The 15,413-nt window shown below is 49.7% G+C and overlaps 1 protein-coding gene across 1 annotated transcript in view; it reads left to right on the top strand.

Annotated features, from left to right (window-relative positions):
- PRPF40B (PRP40 pre-mRNA processing factor 40 homolog B (S. cerevisiae)) overlaps positions 1 to 15,413 on the top strand; it is a 23,059-nt gene extending 7,646 nt beyond the window's left edge. Inside the window, exons 5-26 of the mRNA XM_006900258.1 lie at positions 418 to 445; positions 670 to 695; positions 819 to 929; positions 1,199 to 1,319; positions 1,420 to 1,444; positions 1,668 to 1,856; positions 2,095 to 2,224; positions 2,309 to 2,373; positions 2,853 to 3,017; positions 3,125 to 3,233; positions 3,579 to 3,729; positions 4,324 to 4,457; positions 5,456 to 5,570; positions 5,718 to 5,809; positions 12,838 to 12,954; positions 13,114 to 13,251; positions 13,457 to 13,552; positions 13,742 to 13,828; positions 14,058 to 14,235; positions 14,470 to 14,531; positions 14,622 to 14,783; positions 14,878 to 15,413. Of these exons, the coding sequence (XP_006900320.1) occupies positions 418 to 445; positions 670 to 695; positions 819 to 929; positions 1,199 to 1,319; positions 1,420 to 1,444; positions 1,668 to 1,856; positions 2,095 to 2,224; positions 2,309 to 2,373; positions 2,853 to 3,017; positions 3,125 to 3,233; positions 3,579 to 3,729; positions 4,324 to 4,457; positions 5,456 to 5,570; positions 5,718 to 5,809; positions 12,838 to 12,954; positions 13,114 to 13,251; positions 13,457 to 13,552; positions 13,742 to 13,828; positions 14,058 to 14,235; positions 14,470 to 14,531; positions 14,622 to 14,783; positions 14,878 to 14,970 (2,394 nt within the window). The 3' untranslated portion in view covers positions 14,971 to 15,413. The remainder of the gene's footprint in view (positions 1 to 417; positions 446 to 669; positions 696 to 818; positions 930 to 1,198; positions 1,320 to 1,419; positions 1,445 to 1,667; positions 1,857 to 2,094; positions 2,225 to 2,308; positions 2,374 to 2,852; positions 3,018 to 3,124; positions 3,234 to 3,578; positions 3,730 to 4,323; positions 4,458 to 5,455; positions 5,571 to 5,717; positions 5,810 to 12,837; positions 12,955 to 13,113; positions 13,252 to 13,456; positions 13,553 to 13,741; positions 13,829 to 14,057; positions 14,236 to 14,469; positions 14,532 to 14,621; positions 14,784 to 14,877) is intronic.

Genomic DNA, 15,413 nt, shown 5'->3' with positions numbered 1-15,413 from the left:
TAAATACTCCTTATCCTAACAGAGAGGTGCTCTGTGGACACATGAATACAGTCTTTTTTTTTTCCTTATCTGCTTTGTGTCTGGAGGAAGCAGCAGGACCTGGAGAATTCTCTATACCTTCTTGTGTTGTTCATTGTGAATCAGAGTAGGATGTAGAATTGTGACATCCACTGTGGAAGAGATGGGCTTCGAGAGTTGACTCGATAAAGTACTTTTACTTGAGGAAAAGAGCTGCTGTGTGACTTTTCTCTGAGATACTAGGGCCCTGGAGGGTGGGGAAAGTCTGTTAGGGAGCAGAGATCCCTGGGAGCCAGGACATACGGATCTTGGCCTGGCCCGCTTCTCCATCCCCATGGCCTGGGTCCTGGGGACCTCTGGGCTTGGCCCCAACCCTTCCCCCTCCTCTTTCTTCGGCAGACGGCTCCGGGTGCGGACACCGCCAGCTGTGAGTCTTCTGGGGGCCTGCTCCCCCCCAGGCTCGGAGGTTGGGGGGTTCAGGGGAGAGGGGCCCATGGACTGGAGCTCACCCTGGATCATGCCTGTTGGGATGCCAAGGAGCCTGGGATGTTGATGGGACCAGGGGATATTTACTGGATGGGATAAGGGAGGATGGGGATAAGATAGGGGTTAGAGTAAAGACTTAGTAGGTTTTTCTGGCTTCTTTTCTAGCTGCTGTGGCTGGAACAGGCCCTCTGGTGAGTCTTCTAGCTGAGAGGTTTCTGGGGAGAAATGCTAATAACTGGGTGAGGATGTGGAGGTTGGAGAGGAAAGAATTTGAGAGAAGGGCTTTGACTGCCATCTGTGCCCTCTCCTCCCAGAGAGCCCTGTGGAGTGAGCATGTAGCCCCAGATGGACGCATCTACTACTACAATGCTGATGACAAGCAGTCTGTGTGGGAGAAGCCCAGCGTGCTCAAGTCCAAAACGGAGGTCCTTAGTAGGATTATCTGGCCCTTTTGGCTGCCCTGACCCTTCAGAGTCCTTGGTATCTCCTGACCTCTCTGCTCTTAAAACCTCTTGACTGTCCCCATCCTCTCGAGAAATGTTACTCAATGGGATCTCAGGAAGCCTACTTTCCCCCAGGCTGAGCCAGATGGAGCTAAAGAATCCCGTTGCTCCTGCCTGCTGGCACCTTAGCTCCCCAGATGCAGCTGGAGGCGTGCCTTGCCCACTGACAGTCCCTGACCTTCCTCTTACAGTTGCTGCTGTCCCAGTGTCCCTGGAAAGAGTACAAGTCAGACACAGGCAAACCATACTACTATAACAACCAGAGTAAAGAGTCCCGCTGGACCCGGCCCAAGGACCTGGATGAGCTGGAGGGTGAGATGTCCTGGGGCTCAGGAGGGGGTGGCTCTGGGAAGGGGTCCTGGTACAGGTCTGGCTGCCCTGTAACTGATCATGCTGTCTTTTCCCATTACAGCTCTAGTCAAACAAGAGTCTGCAGGGTGAGTGACTATTTGTCCCTCCATGCCTGGGACCATTAGAGGGAAAGGGTGAGAGCGGACTGTCTCTTCCATTATCCCTGCTCCATGGGAGGAAGAGCCAACCCTCTGTTCCCTATAGAGTGGTCTGCCCTGGCCCAGTCCTTCCCGGCTAGAGACCAGCTGTCCCCTGACAGCTCCTTTCTTTCTTCTGCTCCTGGACGCGGCACTTACGGCTCACCTGCAGGAAACAGCAGCAGCAACCACAGACACTACAGTCACAGCCTCCTCAGCCACAGCCTGACCCCCCACCTGTGCCTCCTGGCCCCACACCAGTGACCATGGGCCTCCTGGAACCTGAGCCAGGTGGGAGTGAAGATTGCGACGTGTCCGACGCTGTCCAGCCCTCAGAGCAGCCAGAGAAGAGCCCCATCAGGTGAGGGCTGCCCCTCTGTGGCATCCCAAATACTGGCCTCAGCCTCCCAGCCCCGATCCTGTTTCGGTCCTTGACCTCTGCCAGGGCTTCTTGGGAGGGATGTGATCTCATGACCTCTGAAGGGCAGAAAGATGCTCTTCTGGAAAACAAGGGGGATGATGTTACTGAGAGTACAGGACACTCACTGGAAGCTTTAGGAGCTGGGGGGCCCTGTGGCTGAGTCCCCTCTGCCCCCCAGTTCTGCTGGACAGCATCAGCCACCACAGCAGGAAGAGGAGGACTCGAAGCCAGAACTAGAAAGGTCTGGCCTCAGTTGGAGCAACCGGGAGAAGGCAAAGCAGGCATTCAAGGAGCTGCTGAGGGACAAGGTGCTGGGGGTGGGTGGGGCTCCCAGGGCAGGCCTGAGGACGGGAATGGGCCAGGCCCCATGACCGCCACCTACTCCATTCCAGGCTGTCCCCTCCAACGCCTCATGGGAGCAGGCCATGAAGATGGTGGTCACCGACCCCCGTTACAGGTAGGCCTGGGTAGAGGGAACCAGGCCCTCCAGACCCTGTCCCTGAGAGCAGCTGGCCCAGGAGCTCCCTGAGCTGAACCATAGGCCCCAAGGGGCCAGACCCAGGGAAGTGACAGGCTAGGGTGGTGGTGCGAAGGGAAGAGAAGGGAGGGGAAGGCTTCAGCGTGAGACATCAATAAATGCTTGTTGAATAGATGGAATGGAATTGAATTAATTTGGGAAAGAAGGAACTGAATACAACAGGGGCCTGTGACTTGAGAGTCCTCCCTCACTACCTCTTACCTCATCCCAGGGATCTGTCCTACTTCCCTGTACCCTTGGAGCCCCTGCAGCCCTGCTGTGCCCATGCCTGGAGCCTAACTCAGCTCGGTGGAGCCCCATCCCCACATGCCCCCTGATTCCATGTTATCATGGGCTGTGCAACTTAGTTTAAGCGCATTCGTTCTGAACCCATCCCACTCCCATCTTTTCCACCCCAGTGCCTTGCCCAAACTGAGTGAAAAAAAACAGGCATTCAATGCCTATAAGGCACAGCGGGAGAAAGAGGAGAAGGAGGAGGCCCGGCTAAGGGCCAAGGAGGCTAAGCAGACCCTGCAGCATTTCCTGGAGCAGCACGAACGCATGACCTCTACTACCCGCTACCGGTCAGGAGCTGGGCCAGGGTGGACCTCGGGAGCCTGAGAACCCACAGCCCAGAATCACTGTTCTCAGCCTGACTGCCCCGTGTGCTGCATGTCCGTGTACTCCGCAGGCGGGCAGAACAGACCTTTGGGGAGCTGGAGGTCTGGGCTGTGGTCCCCGAGAGAGATCGAAAAGAGGTCTATGATGATGTTCTCTTCTTCCTGGCCAAGAAAGAGAAGGTAATGGTCACTGGGCTGGGTCCTTCAGGCTACGTCGCATGCATTTGCTTTCTCAGGGCCCCTGGTCATTTTCTCCTTCAGCTCCTGATTCATAGACCACTTATTTGCACACCCGCTTTCCCATTTCTGCTTTGGGCCTACAAGCCTAGGTGGAGGAGAGCAGAAAGGAGCCTGGGTCGGGAAGCTGGTCTGTTGGCCATGCTCCCTGTCCTCTTCTAGGGGCATGAAAGTCTTGAGTCTGCCTTTCATGGAGTTTTTCAGCAGTCATCCTTTCCCTACTTCCTCCTGTGCCTAGAGTAGTTCTCTCCGGCTCACCTGCCTCACCCCAATCCCGTGGCCTCCTAGGAACAAGCTAAGCAGTTGCGACGCCGCAACATCCAGGCCCTGAAGAGCATCCTGGATGGGATGAGCAGTGTCAACTTCCAAACCACATGGTCTCAGGCCCAGCAGTACCTCATGGATAACCCCAGCTTTGCCCAGGACCATCAACTGCAGAGTAAGCCTGAACCTCTACTCCCACCTGCCTTCCCTTTTCCCACATACATTCTTACCCTCCTACTTTCCCGGATGTCCCAGGAGTCCTCCAGCATTCACCCTGCTCTTCTCCGGGGGATTTCATTCCTCTGGGCTTTACTTGTTGACCTTAGACACAATGTGCCCTTGGAGGAGGAGCCTGGGACAGGAATCAGAAGACCTGAGATAATGGTGATTTCTGTAACTTATGTAGCCTTAACATATGTTCTAAGAAGCTGTTGTTGGCCTGTAAAAACTGATGCCAGAAATTTACTTTCAAAAATTGCATCAAAATTTGATTCCATGAGAGTTGAAGCCTCAGGCTATGAGATAACTGGCTTCGTATGAAGACTTCCAGTAACTGAGATTACTCCCTGAAAAAGTTGAATACCTGTTTATTTCTTCTCATGAAATTCGTGATTTCCTCTCAGCACCACCTGATTCTGGTGCTCTGTGGAGCCTGCTCCCCTGTTTCCGCTGCTCCCAATGTCCCTGGCATCCTTGGAGCACTGGGGTTCCTGGGGTTCTAATCAATGTCCTGCTGGGATGGCCTATCTGAACCTCCTCCCTGTGGTAGACATGGACAAGGAAGATGCACTGATCTGCTTTGAGGAACATATACGAGCTTTGGAGAGGGAGGAAGAGGAGGAGCGGGAACGGGCCCGGCTCCGGGAGCGGCGCCAGCAGCGCAAGAACCGGGAGGCCTTCCAGGTATCATAGCCGTCCTTCTGGATGGCTGCTCGTGTTGCCCAGAGCATGGCCACTTGTTCTGTCTCTAGCTCTCTCCGTGCCCTGGGAGTTCTCTCCCCGTGCTGCTGTAGACGAGGATTCTGCATCACCTAGGAGTCACCAGTAGAGGGCTCTCTAGAATCGCTGTTTAGCAGTCAGCCTGCATTTATTGCTGTTAGTCTGGGGACCCAATCAGATAAAGCTTTATCTTCCTACTTGAAGGTGACAAGTATCTTTGCCTCTCAGGCTGGCATATTTTTTTTTAAAATAAAATTATTTTATACTAGTTTGCTTTCAAAGTCTGTATACATTGTTTTTCACTCCAGATCTTTTCCATTTCCTTTACCCACCCCTCACTCTACCCATCGAATTGTTTGACCCTGTGATTACCCCCTGCCCTTCCTCCACTTGGATCCTCATACACATTTTACTAGTTCTCTATTTTCACGGTAATGGTCTAAAGAAGTATTGTCCTTGTGAGAATGAGTTAGTTCACTTAGCACTCTCCAGTCCCTCACAAGTTATGTAGTGATTTTCAAAATCATTGCTCCTGCATGCTGCATAGCATTGCATCATGTGAGTGTACCACAGTTTCTCAGTCCATTCGATAGTTGGACATCTGGGCTGTTTCCATGTACTTGCGAGAGTGAATGATGCTGTTGTAAACATTGGTATACAAGTCTCTTTTTGTGTCTCAGTTCCAATTTTCTTGGGGTATATTCCAAGCAGTAGAATAGCTGGGTCATATGGAATTTCTGTGATCAGCTTTTTGAGGCAATGTCAGGTTGGCTTTTTAAAATTTTCTCACCTGTCTCTTTCTGAATTGGTAGTCTTTCTTTTCATATTGCTCCTTGACTCCCCATCAGTGTCTCATCACTGAGGCCTCTCTTGCCTGCATAATTCTCATCTGGATTGCCCTGTTTCTACTTCCCTCCATATCTTTGACTCTTCTCTCTTCTAATTGACCTCTTCCTGCCCAGACCTTCCTGGATGAGCTGCATGAGACAGGGCAGCTGCACTCTATGTCCACCTGGATGGAGCTCTACCCCGCGGTCAGCACTGATGTCCGCTTTGCCAACATGCTGGGCCAGCCGGGTAAGGCAGCCAGACGCTCCCTTCTCTGGCCTGGCTTCCTGTCCCGCTGGCCTCTCTACACCCCCACTCCCTGGTCCTGTCCTCGACCCCACCCTGGGCCTTGGGAAGCTGCCGCCCGCCAGGCCCCCATCCCTCCCTCCTCTGCAGGCTCCACCCCTCTTGACTTGTTCAAGTTCTATGTGGAGGAGTTGAAGGCACGCTTCCATGATGAGAAGAAGATCATTAAGGACATTCTTAAGGTGAGGGAGACCTGGGGTTATTTGTGGATGAAAGCAGGGTGCAGAGTCCACTATGGGTGGGACTCCCAATAAATCCTGTTGTGCAGGGATATTGCAAAATACTGCTTTACCAGACACATAACAGAAAACCTATTCCCCTCAAGTTGATTCTAACTTACATCCCTATAGGACCAGGTAAAATTGTTCTGTAGGTTTTCCAAAGCTGTGATCTTTATGGATGCAGCAGCTGCCACATCTTTCTTCCTTTGAATACCTGTTAGTTTGGAACCACTGATCTTTTAGTTAGCAGTCAAGCACTTTATCCATTGTGCCACTAGGGCTCCTTTTCACCATGTACTGGCAAATGAGTAAGATAGCTTCTTCCCATAAGGAGCTCACAGTCTAGGAGGACGATAGATATTAAAGCAGTCATGCAGTGGGGCAGATCGTTACAGAGATGGAGATCAGATCCGACCTTTGAATGGCACCTTTCAGAATGAGCAGGTAGAGGAGGGTGGGGCGTTCTGGCCTAAGGAGCTGGGGCAAGGGGGTACAAAGTGCTAGGTGAGTGTGGAGCATGAAGCACAGCCTATATAAGCTGGTAGCCTGTTCTTGCTCATCTGTAGGGTATTTTAGAATAGCTTGGAATTCATTACTAACATTTTCAAATCCATACATTTCACATAAAAAATGGACTACTTTAATATTCTCTGGTGAACTTGGGCTCTTGAGGTACCCTGGGTGGTTTTCCGAGGTGTCTGCCGAGCTCAGGCTGAAGCGCCAGTGCCGTTTTGGAAGGGCTGTTCTCCTGGGCCTTGCAGGTCTATGTTGCATCCTGGCATGTGTCATCTGCCATGTGCCGTTTGTATTGTCAAATACAAATTAGAATAAATACAAAGTATCTCCATCCTAATATCTGTGTTTATCAAAGGGAAGAAAATGAGTAACCAAGTGATAAACTAAGAGGTTTGTGTTTCCAGAGGTAAAATGAAAAGGAAGCATATATTTTTGTGGAGGTGAAGAACATTATAGTACATCTGATGAGCCAAATTGCCCAGAGTAAGGTCTAACTTCCCCACTTACTCACTGTGTGACCTTAGGCAGGCCACTTAATCATTCTGAGCCTCTGGATTTATCTCAAAAAAAGAAGCATTTCCCCCCCCCCCCAGTATATACTTAATTTCAGAGGAGAGTAACTTGGTATCTGAAGTGAAGTCTAGGAATATATCTAAAAGTGTCCCATTGCAAAGAAAACATTTTGACTTAACAATTTATGCAAGTTGTGCATGTTATTATCATTATTTCTGCTTGTTTGCTAGAAATTAAATACTTAAAAGTTACTTATTGTTAGATATTTTTAATCTATCACATTAATCTTGTGGTTTATTCAGTTCTCTATAACCATGTCCACCAGTTTGGGAATAGAGCCCTGGATGTAAACGCCCTGACTGCTAAAGTAGGAAATGCAGAATTTTATGTTTTAAGTGTCAAAGACCCAGGGAATGATGTGATCAGATGGGTATTTTAGATAAACCACCTGTCATAAGTAGAGTAATCCTCTCAGACCTACGGTGGGGGGAGGGAGCACTTATGTCCTTAGAGGTTAATTATGGTGGAAGGAAGACAGTTTTTGGAACTAAAAGTTTTGCTAGCAGGTGATTAAAGACTGTAAGCTTTGCGTTGCCGCCTTCTGCACTCTTCAGGCCTCTCCCCAGCTGCTGGGGCTACTAGGTTTGGAACGTTTTCAAAAACTAGGAGAGTCTGAGCAGAGCAGCCAGTCAGGAAGTTGTTGCAGAATTCCAGGTGGGAGATGAGTCAGGCATGGACGGTAGGGATGGCAGATGGGGAGGGAGTTCTGGGCCCCACACTGTTGACAACCTAGGTTTCCTCAGAGGTGCCTTGGGACAAGGAAGGGGCATTGAGTGGAGCAGGACCACGTAGGACAGCTCTGGGAATAGCAGCTCGCTGGTCCACATTGAGGGAACTCTGGTGGTGTAGTCCATAAGGCATTGTACTCCTTACCCAAAGGCCATGCTTTTCTGGCAGTTCGAATCCACCAGCAGCTCCACGGAAGCAAGGTGGGCAATCTCCTGTGCAAGTTAGAGCTTTGGAAACTCCATGGAGGGTCAGCTGTGAGTCATTTGCAGCCCAACAAAAATGAGAAAAAGAAAATTTTATATTGAGGATCTACATGAGCTCTTTATAGAAAAAAAATTTTTTTAAAACACATCTAAAATCTCTGAATGGTGGTGTTGGCTTGTTGTTTTGTGAAATTGAAGAAAAGGAATGCTTTGAAGCCAGCAGGTGTGGATAGTGGCATCGATGATTCATTGATTGATCAGGGTTAAGTATGAGGACCAGGTCTGAAGAAAATAGGAATATCATTTTGGGAATTCTTAAATGCTTCCTTGGGACAGAAGGGATCAAGCAGATGCTGTTCGCAGTAGAATTTTATAAAATGAGAACATCTAGTCCTGGATGGTCACATTTTATGCAGTAGCCAACTTTTAGCCATTGGGAAGCTGGTACTGCTCAGACCATGTAGGGGCTGAGTCCTCTCCATGCCACACAAGAAAAGAGCTCCTATAGAGAGCTCCTCTCCCCACTTGCCCTTTGAGCTCCTGCCTTTCGATGACAGAGGAGCCCAGGAGTCCCTCTGGCTTCCCACTACCCAGCTGGACTGTGAAAGTGCCTCTCCCTCAGAGGGTAATAAAGAGCTTTGAATGTGGAGTAACTCCAAAACTGAAGATGCACTGAGGGGGTCCGTGGAGTGGCACACTGGTTCATGGGATGTGAATTCTCTTGAGAAATGCAGAATTTGAAGTGCCTGTGAAGTGTCATTCTAGTAAGGCTCTGAAAGAAGAGGGAGGTGGGCAGTAGGTCGATTGGGCAGAGAAACAGGGCTAAACACTGTGTTCAAGGAAACATATACATGCAAGAAGAGATGACAGGTCTGAGGGAGATCACTCTGCATCTCTGAGAGGTGTGTTGAGGTAACAGAGGCTTGAGGCCTAATGAGTAAGGACTGATACCAGGACCCTTGGATCTGACTGTTAGAATGTCAGTCCTTTGGGGGAGCAGTATCCCTGAAGTGGTTAGAGTAGGGCAGCCAGGAGTCAGATAACTAACCCCTTGCTGTTTATTTGCTCTGAGACAGTCCTTTTTCTAAACCTGTTTCTGCATACATGAAATGAGAATAGTCTACGTGCAAGGTGGAGAGAATTAAAAAACATTTTGTAAAATGCCTTTTTTAAGATTTTAGTGAATTTCATGCCAAAATTTTTCTGCACCCACCTTTGATTTTTTTAGTGTTTGCTTGCCTCTCTTTCCCTTCCCATCACTGTTAACCCTCCCAGATGGATTCTGTGTGTCAGCATTTCCTTAGCTTTTATTTTTTTTAATTTATTATTAATTTCAATGAAAATTTACAGAGACTTTGGATTTCCATTCATTCATTGTTGTACTTTTCTCCCCTCCCAACCCTCCCCCCTAGTACACTACTCTCTTGGAAAAATAAAAAGAAAAATTCTTTCATTGTTTACAACCCCTCCCCCCAAGTCCACTCCATTGTGCAGCCTTTGCTCTGGACTCTCATCATGACAAAAAGACCTGATTACATATCCCTTTTAAACAGTTTTCGCCCTCATCTGTTTCAATGCAGTATACATTATTGAACCCATCTTTTTCAGTCTCCCCCAACACCGATGTCAGTCCTGTTTTACAACAGTGGCACTATGCAGTATTTGTCCTTTTTGTGACTGAGATATTTCACTCAGCATAAAGTCCTCCAGGGTCACCCATTTTGAATAATACTGCATGAGTTCCTTGTTTTTCAATGCAGTGTAGTATTCCATTGTGTGGATATACCCTAGCTTCTCTACCCATTTGTTTGTTGATGGGCACTTAGGTTGTTTCCAACTCCTTGCTATTTTGAACAAAGCCGTGATAAACATGGGTGTGCATATATCTGCTTGGATGTCAGTTATGGTCTCTTTGGGGTATATTCCCAGTAGTGGAATTGTTGGGTCAAATGGTATCTGTATTTGCAACTTTTTGAGAAAGTGCCATACTGCCTTCCACAGTGGTTGCACCATTCCCTAGCTTTTTATAATACTGTTCTTAGACCATAATTCTCCTTTTATGACTGACTGTTGTCACTCATTCTGAGCATAATTTGTTCTTGAGTCATCCACGTTGTGCAGTATTTTACGAATTCCTGTTTGCTTTACAGTGATGCATAAAGCTCTCATTGTGTTTGTTTAGCCATTTGCCCCTTTGGTGGATACTTGGATTGTTTTTAACTCTTTGTAGATAATACTGCAGAAACACAGATGTATGCATATCAGTTTGTGTCAGGGCTCTTAGTCCTTTGGGGTAGATACCTAGTAGTGGAATTGCTGGGTCAAATGGCGTTTCTATTCCAGTCTTTGTAAGGAAGCAGCAGACTGCATTCCTTAGTGGTAGCACCATCTTACATTCCCACCAACAGTGTATGAGAATTCCAGTAGCTCCGTACCTTTGCCAGCATTTGTTATTTGCTGTCTTAGTAAACACTGCTGTTGTTGCTGGAGGGAGCTCTGGTGGCTTACTGGTAAAGAGTTGTGCTGCCAACCCAAAGGCATTGTGGTTCTGTGGAAGAAATATGGACAACTTTGAGATTTACTACCTTGAAAATCCTCGGTCTGTCCCAACTTGATGCTACATAAACAACCTTATTGCTGGAGTAAGATTGTTATTGTTATGTGCCGTCAAGTCGCTTGCGATTCATGTCTTGTGCCAATCGCACTGTCTCTGACACTCCCATCCCGATAACCCCAGTCACCGAATCAATCCACCTCATAAAGGGCCTTCCCCTCCTGCACTGTCCTTCCACCCTCCCCAGCATGATGTCCTTCTCCAAGGACTGGTCTCTTTTTACAGCATGTCCAAAGTATGTTAGACGGAGCCTTAGAATCCTTGCCTCCAAAGAGCCACCTGGTTTAACCCTTTCCAGGATGAATCTGTTTGTTTTCCTAGCAGGCCATGGTACTCTCCATACTCTTCTCCAGCACCACAGCTCAAAGGCATCAATTCTCCTTTTGTCCTCCTTGGTCATTGTCCAACTCTCTGATGCATAACAAGTGATTGCAAAGACCATGGCCTGTATCAGATGCACCTTAGTCTCCAGAGAGACACCATTGCTCTTCAGTACTTTGGATATGTCCCTAACAGACTTTCCCATGGCAATGCGCCTTTTAATTTCCTGGCCACTGGTGCCAAGAGTGTTGACGGTGGAGCCAAACAAACTAAAGCTGTGAACAATCTCAATCTCTTCACCATCTATCCTGATGCTTCCTGTTGGCCCAGTGGTGAGAATCTTTGTCCTCTTGACATTGAGCCTCAAGCCATATTGGAGGCTACAGTCCTTGACCCTCTGCAGCAGGCGCTTCAGGTCCTCATTTTCAGCAAGCAGGGTTGTGTCATCTCATAATGCAGATTGTTGATAGATCATAGTAAGATTATAACTCATTATTTTCTTAAATTTGTATCTAACAGCTAATGGTATTTCTTTCTATCTTTGTTGACCACCTTTGTAGGTGCTGTTGAGATGGCCACGACTCATAGCAACCCCATGTATAGTGGGTCTAAGCCTTGCCCAATCCCCTACCGTTCTCATCTGATACACTTGAACCCACTCTTACAGCCATTATGTCATTGTTCTCTTCCCATTGGTAATTGGGATGTTTGCCTTTTTCTTGTTGAGAGGTTAAGAGTGTCCTGTCAATTTTAGAGAGTTGTCTTTGGTCAGACTTGTCATTGCCAAATTCTCATTCCCAATCCCTGGGTTCTCCTTTGGAGAAGTCTTTAGATGCACATAAGGATTTAATAAAATTCCTGCTTATTGGAGGTTCTCCACATGTTACATGTTTATTCCCCTCTTCCAAAAGGGAAGAGGCAGAGGTTGTTGAGAAAGGTTATGAACAGGATGGAAAGGATATTCTACATTCAGTGAGGTTTGTGCTTGAAGAGAGGAGATGTGACTGACCCTGATGAGGATGAGACTGATAGTGAGGGAGGGAGGAAGAGGGGAGCACTGTGTCTGAGGAGAAGGACTGAGGAGTGTTGGTGGAGGCAGTGCTCTTGGAAAGGAGTCCGTACATGAGCAGGAAGGCCACAGGCAGGCTTAGCTGTGTGAGAATGAAAGGGATCGAGGCTTGTGCCCAGTTGAGTGGGGACAGCCAGTCTCAAAGGTCAGGAGGCTTCAGACTCCAGTTATTCCACTTAGCCCTGTGTCATCTTGGGCCAAATTAGGTAACTTCTGAGCCTCCATCTCACTGGGGTGTGGCTGGAGAATGTGAGCAGTTGTAATGGTGGGAAGTTGTACACCGATAACTTTCTTTTTTTCCATGGAATAAGAAGTCGAGTGTGAATGTGTGATGCAAGAAGCATGGAGCTTTGGTGCTAGAAAAATCTATGATCGATATTTGTGTACATCCATTTATTGGCTCTGAAATCTTGACCAACTGCTCTGATTTCTCTAAACCTTAGTTTCTTCTTCATAAAATTAGGGGAATAGGACTTAAACTTAGATTGCTGTGAGATAACATGTGTGAAGCACTAACCTTGGTCCTGAGTAAGCAATCAGGAAAGCCCTGGTCCCGGGTAGACAGCGTAAAGCCAAAGGATGAAGGGTGGAGACCCCGAGTAGATGCTGAGAATGCCTGGAAGCACTGCTGAGCCCACTCTGAGTCAAAGAAACAAGTGAGCTTTATGGCCTTGGTGTCAGTCAGACAGGGATGGAGAAGCAAAAGGATGACGTCGTGGAGAATACTGAAACCTTGCCCCCCTCAGCCTGCAGCCAACCCCCCAGCTCCCTGTGGCTAAACTAAGGGAGGTATGAGTGCTTCCATTTGATGAGGACAGGACAGCTTGGTTTCAAAGGCATGGTTCAAGCTGTGGATTTTCTTCTGGGACCAGGTGGCTTTCTGGGCATCTCAGTCCAGCCCCTCTGCCCAGCTTTGGGGCTCAGGCAGTGGTACCCTCAGCTTCTTGCACTGTTGTACCCACAGGACCGGGGCTTCTGTGTGGAGGTGAACACAGCCTTTGAGGACTTCGCCCACGTCATAAGCTTTGACAAGAGGGCTGCTGCGCTGGACGCAGGCAACATCAAGCTGACCTTCAATAGTGTGAGGGGCCTGGCTGGCCAGGGCGGGTCAGGGTTAGAGCTGGGGCTCAGTTTTCTCTTGCACTCCTCATTTACTGCCCCGGTCAGGATCCCACCCGCTAAGGTATGTTTGGGTAGCATCCCCTTTGGTGATGGTGTTCAGTGTCCTTTTTACCCTCAGCTGCTGGAAAAAGCAGAGGCCCGGGAGAGGGAGCGAGAGAAGGAGGAGGCACGAAGGATGCGGCGCAGGGAAGCTGCCTTTCGAAGCATGCTGAGGCAGGCTGTGCCTGCCCTGGAGCTGGGCACTGCCTGGGAAGAGGTCAGGACTGCAGCCTGGCACCAAAAATCACCCCCTCGACCCTGAGGGCAGCGGTACTTCTCAACCACTGGGGGCCCATCCCAGTCATAAGCACAGCTGTGGGCCGGCTCAGCCCCCTTTCTCTGCCCTGCCCCTGCCCTGTGCTAGTGGCTGTGTCCTCACTGGGCCAGACCTGGTCCCATCAGCAGTGCTCTCCCCGTTAAAGGTCCGTGAGCGCTTTGTGTGTGACCCAGCCTTTGAGCAGATCACCCTGGAGTCGGAGCGGATCCGGCTCTTCCGGGAATTCCTGCAGGTGCTGGAGGTGAGCAGGGCTCTTGAACTCCAGGCCAGCTTGAGAGAGACCTCAGTGACCTCTCACCCCTTGGGGGTCACAATCCCCTGGTTAGTGAGGACAAATGGGGTTTTTAGAGGGCTCTAGCCTAAGAGAGGGTGACAGAAGCAGATTTTTAAATACTAACCCAATTGCCTCCCTCACTTCTGCCTCTGCCAGACGGAATGCCAGCATCTCCACAACAAAGGCCGAAAACATGGCAAAAAGGGCAAGAAGCACCACCACAAGCGCTCCCACTCGCCTTCAGTGAGTTCTGGGTTGGAGAGATGTGGGGTGAGGCTAGATTGTTTGGGGAAAAATAAGCAGTACTTTTTTTCAGTTTCCCCCGTCACTTCCCTCGGAGGGAGACTGGAGGATTCCTTTGGCCCTGGATCCTCCTCTCTGCCCACAATCCCCAGGCTTGAGGGCCTCTGGAGGTCAGAGACCACCTGTGCTGACCAGTGCCGGGGTGCTCAGAGTCTGCTCATCTGCCCAGGGCTCCGAGTCCGAGGAAGAGGAGCTGCCCCCGCCGTCTCTTCGGCCTCCCAAGCGGAGGCGGCGAAACCCCTCGGAATCAGGCTCTGAGCTCTCTTCCTCACTTGATTCGATTGAGAGTGGGGGTGCTGCTGTTGGTGGACAGGGCTCCCCATCCTCTCGTATCCTCCTTGGATCAGGTAAGCAGTTACTTGGAGCCTGGGAACTAGACAAGGGTTGGGGACAAAGAGTAGAACCTGGCAGGCCCAGGTGGAGAGGACGCTTATGCGAGCCAGCCCCAGCCTCCCCGAAGGCAGATAGGAGAGCTGATCCCATGAAAGAATAGGAACTTCCTCTCTCTGGCCCTGCAAGACGTTAGGAGATGGAAGGAAAGCGATGAACACTCCTTTCCTAGGGATTTTTCCCATTTCTAGATCATGGCCTTCGGAAAATCAAGAAACCAAAAAAGAAAAATAAGAAGAGAAGACATAAGTCGGTGAGTAGAGGAGCTGTTCAAGCCTTGCTATTGTGTGAGATCTACTGCACCCTCACAGGGACTAACAAGCAGAGCTCCGGGCTTTTACAGAACAGTCCTGAGAGTGAGACAGATCCTGAGGAGAAAGCTGGCAAAGAGAGCGACGATAAAGAACAGGAACAGGACAAGGACAGGGACAGAGACAGAGACAGGGAGCTTCGGCGGGCAGAGCCCCCCAACCGCTCTCCAGGCTTCAGGATCAAGAAGGAGAAGGTGAGAGGCAGGTGCCCAGCCCCACGCCGTTCAGCGCTGCCGAGGCCTCTGGCTTGGTGGAGGCGTGTGGTCACCCGTGCCTTTGCGCCCACAGACGGGCTGGGACACGTCGGAAAGTGAGCTAAGTGAAGGTGAGCTGGAGAGGCGGAGGCGGACACTCCTGCAGCAGCTGGATGACCACCAGTGACCCGCAGGCTGTTCTCTGCTTTTAGGTCACCTACACTGTCTGCCCCAGACTCTTCCTCAGCCGGGTCCGTGTCCACTTTTCTTAAAGTAACCCCACCCCGACCCACCATTGTTGGCACCTGTCGAGGTTGCTGTTGGTGTTCAAGGGCCCCCTTTCCTGGACAACTAGTGCAGTCCTTCCTTGTCCTCAGCCCCAGAGCGTGGTGGGGTGGGTGATGCAGTAGATAAAATGTGAGACGAGATCTCCACAGAAGAGCAACAGGCTGGTGGACACAGCCTGGGTGGCAGAGGGCAGGGCCTTTACCTTCCAGCATCAGTGCCTGTTCCTGCCCGACATGGCCAGGGGTTCTACCACTCCTTCCAGCCCCAGGGCCAAATGTATGTGTGGTTTTGGTTGGTTGGTTGGTTTTGTTTTTTTAAATAACAGTATTTATAAAATGTCCA

Source organism: Elephantulus edwardii, unplaced genomic scaffold (assembly GCF_000299155.1).
Source record: "Elephantulus edwardii isolate Elephantulus edwardi_28Jun2011 unplaced genomic scaffold, EleEdw1.0 scaffold00278, whole genome shotgun sequence".
NCBI classification, from domain to species: Eukaryota; Metazoa; Chordata; class Mammalia; order Macroscelidea; family Macroscelididae; genus Elephantulus; species Elephantulus edwardii.
This window is presented reverse-complemented; position numbering and strand designations above follow the sequence as displayed.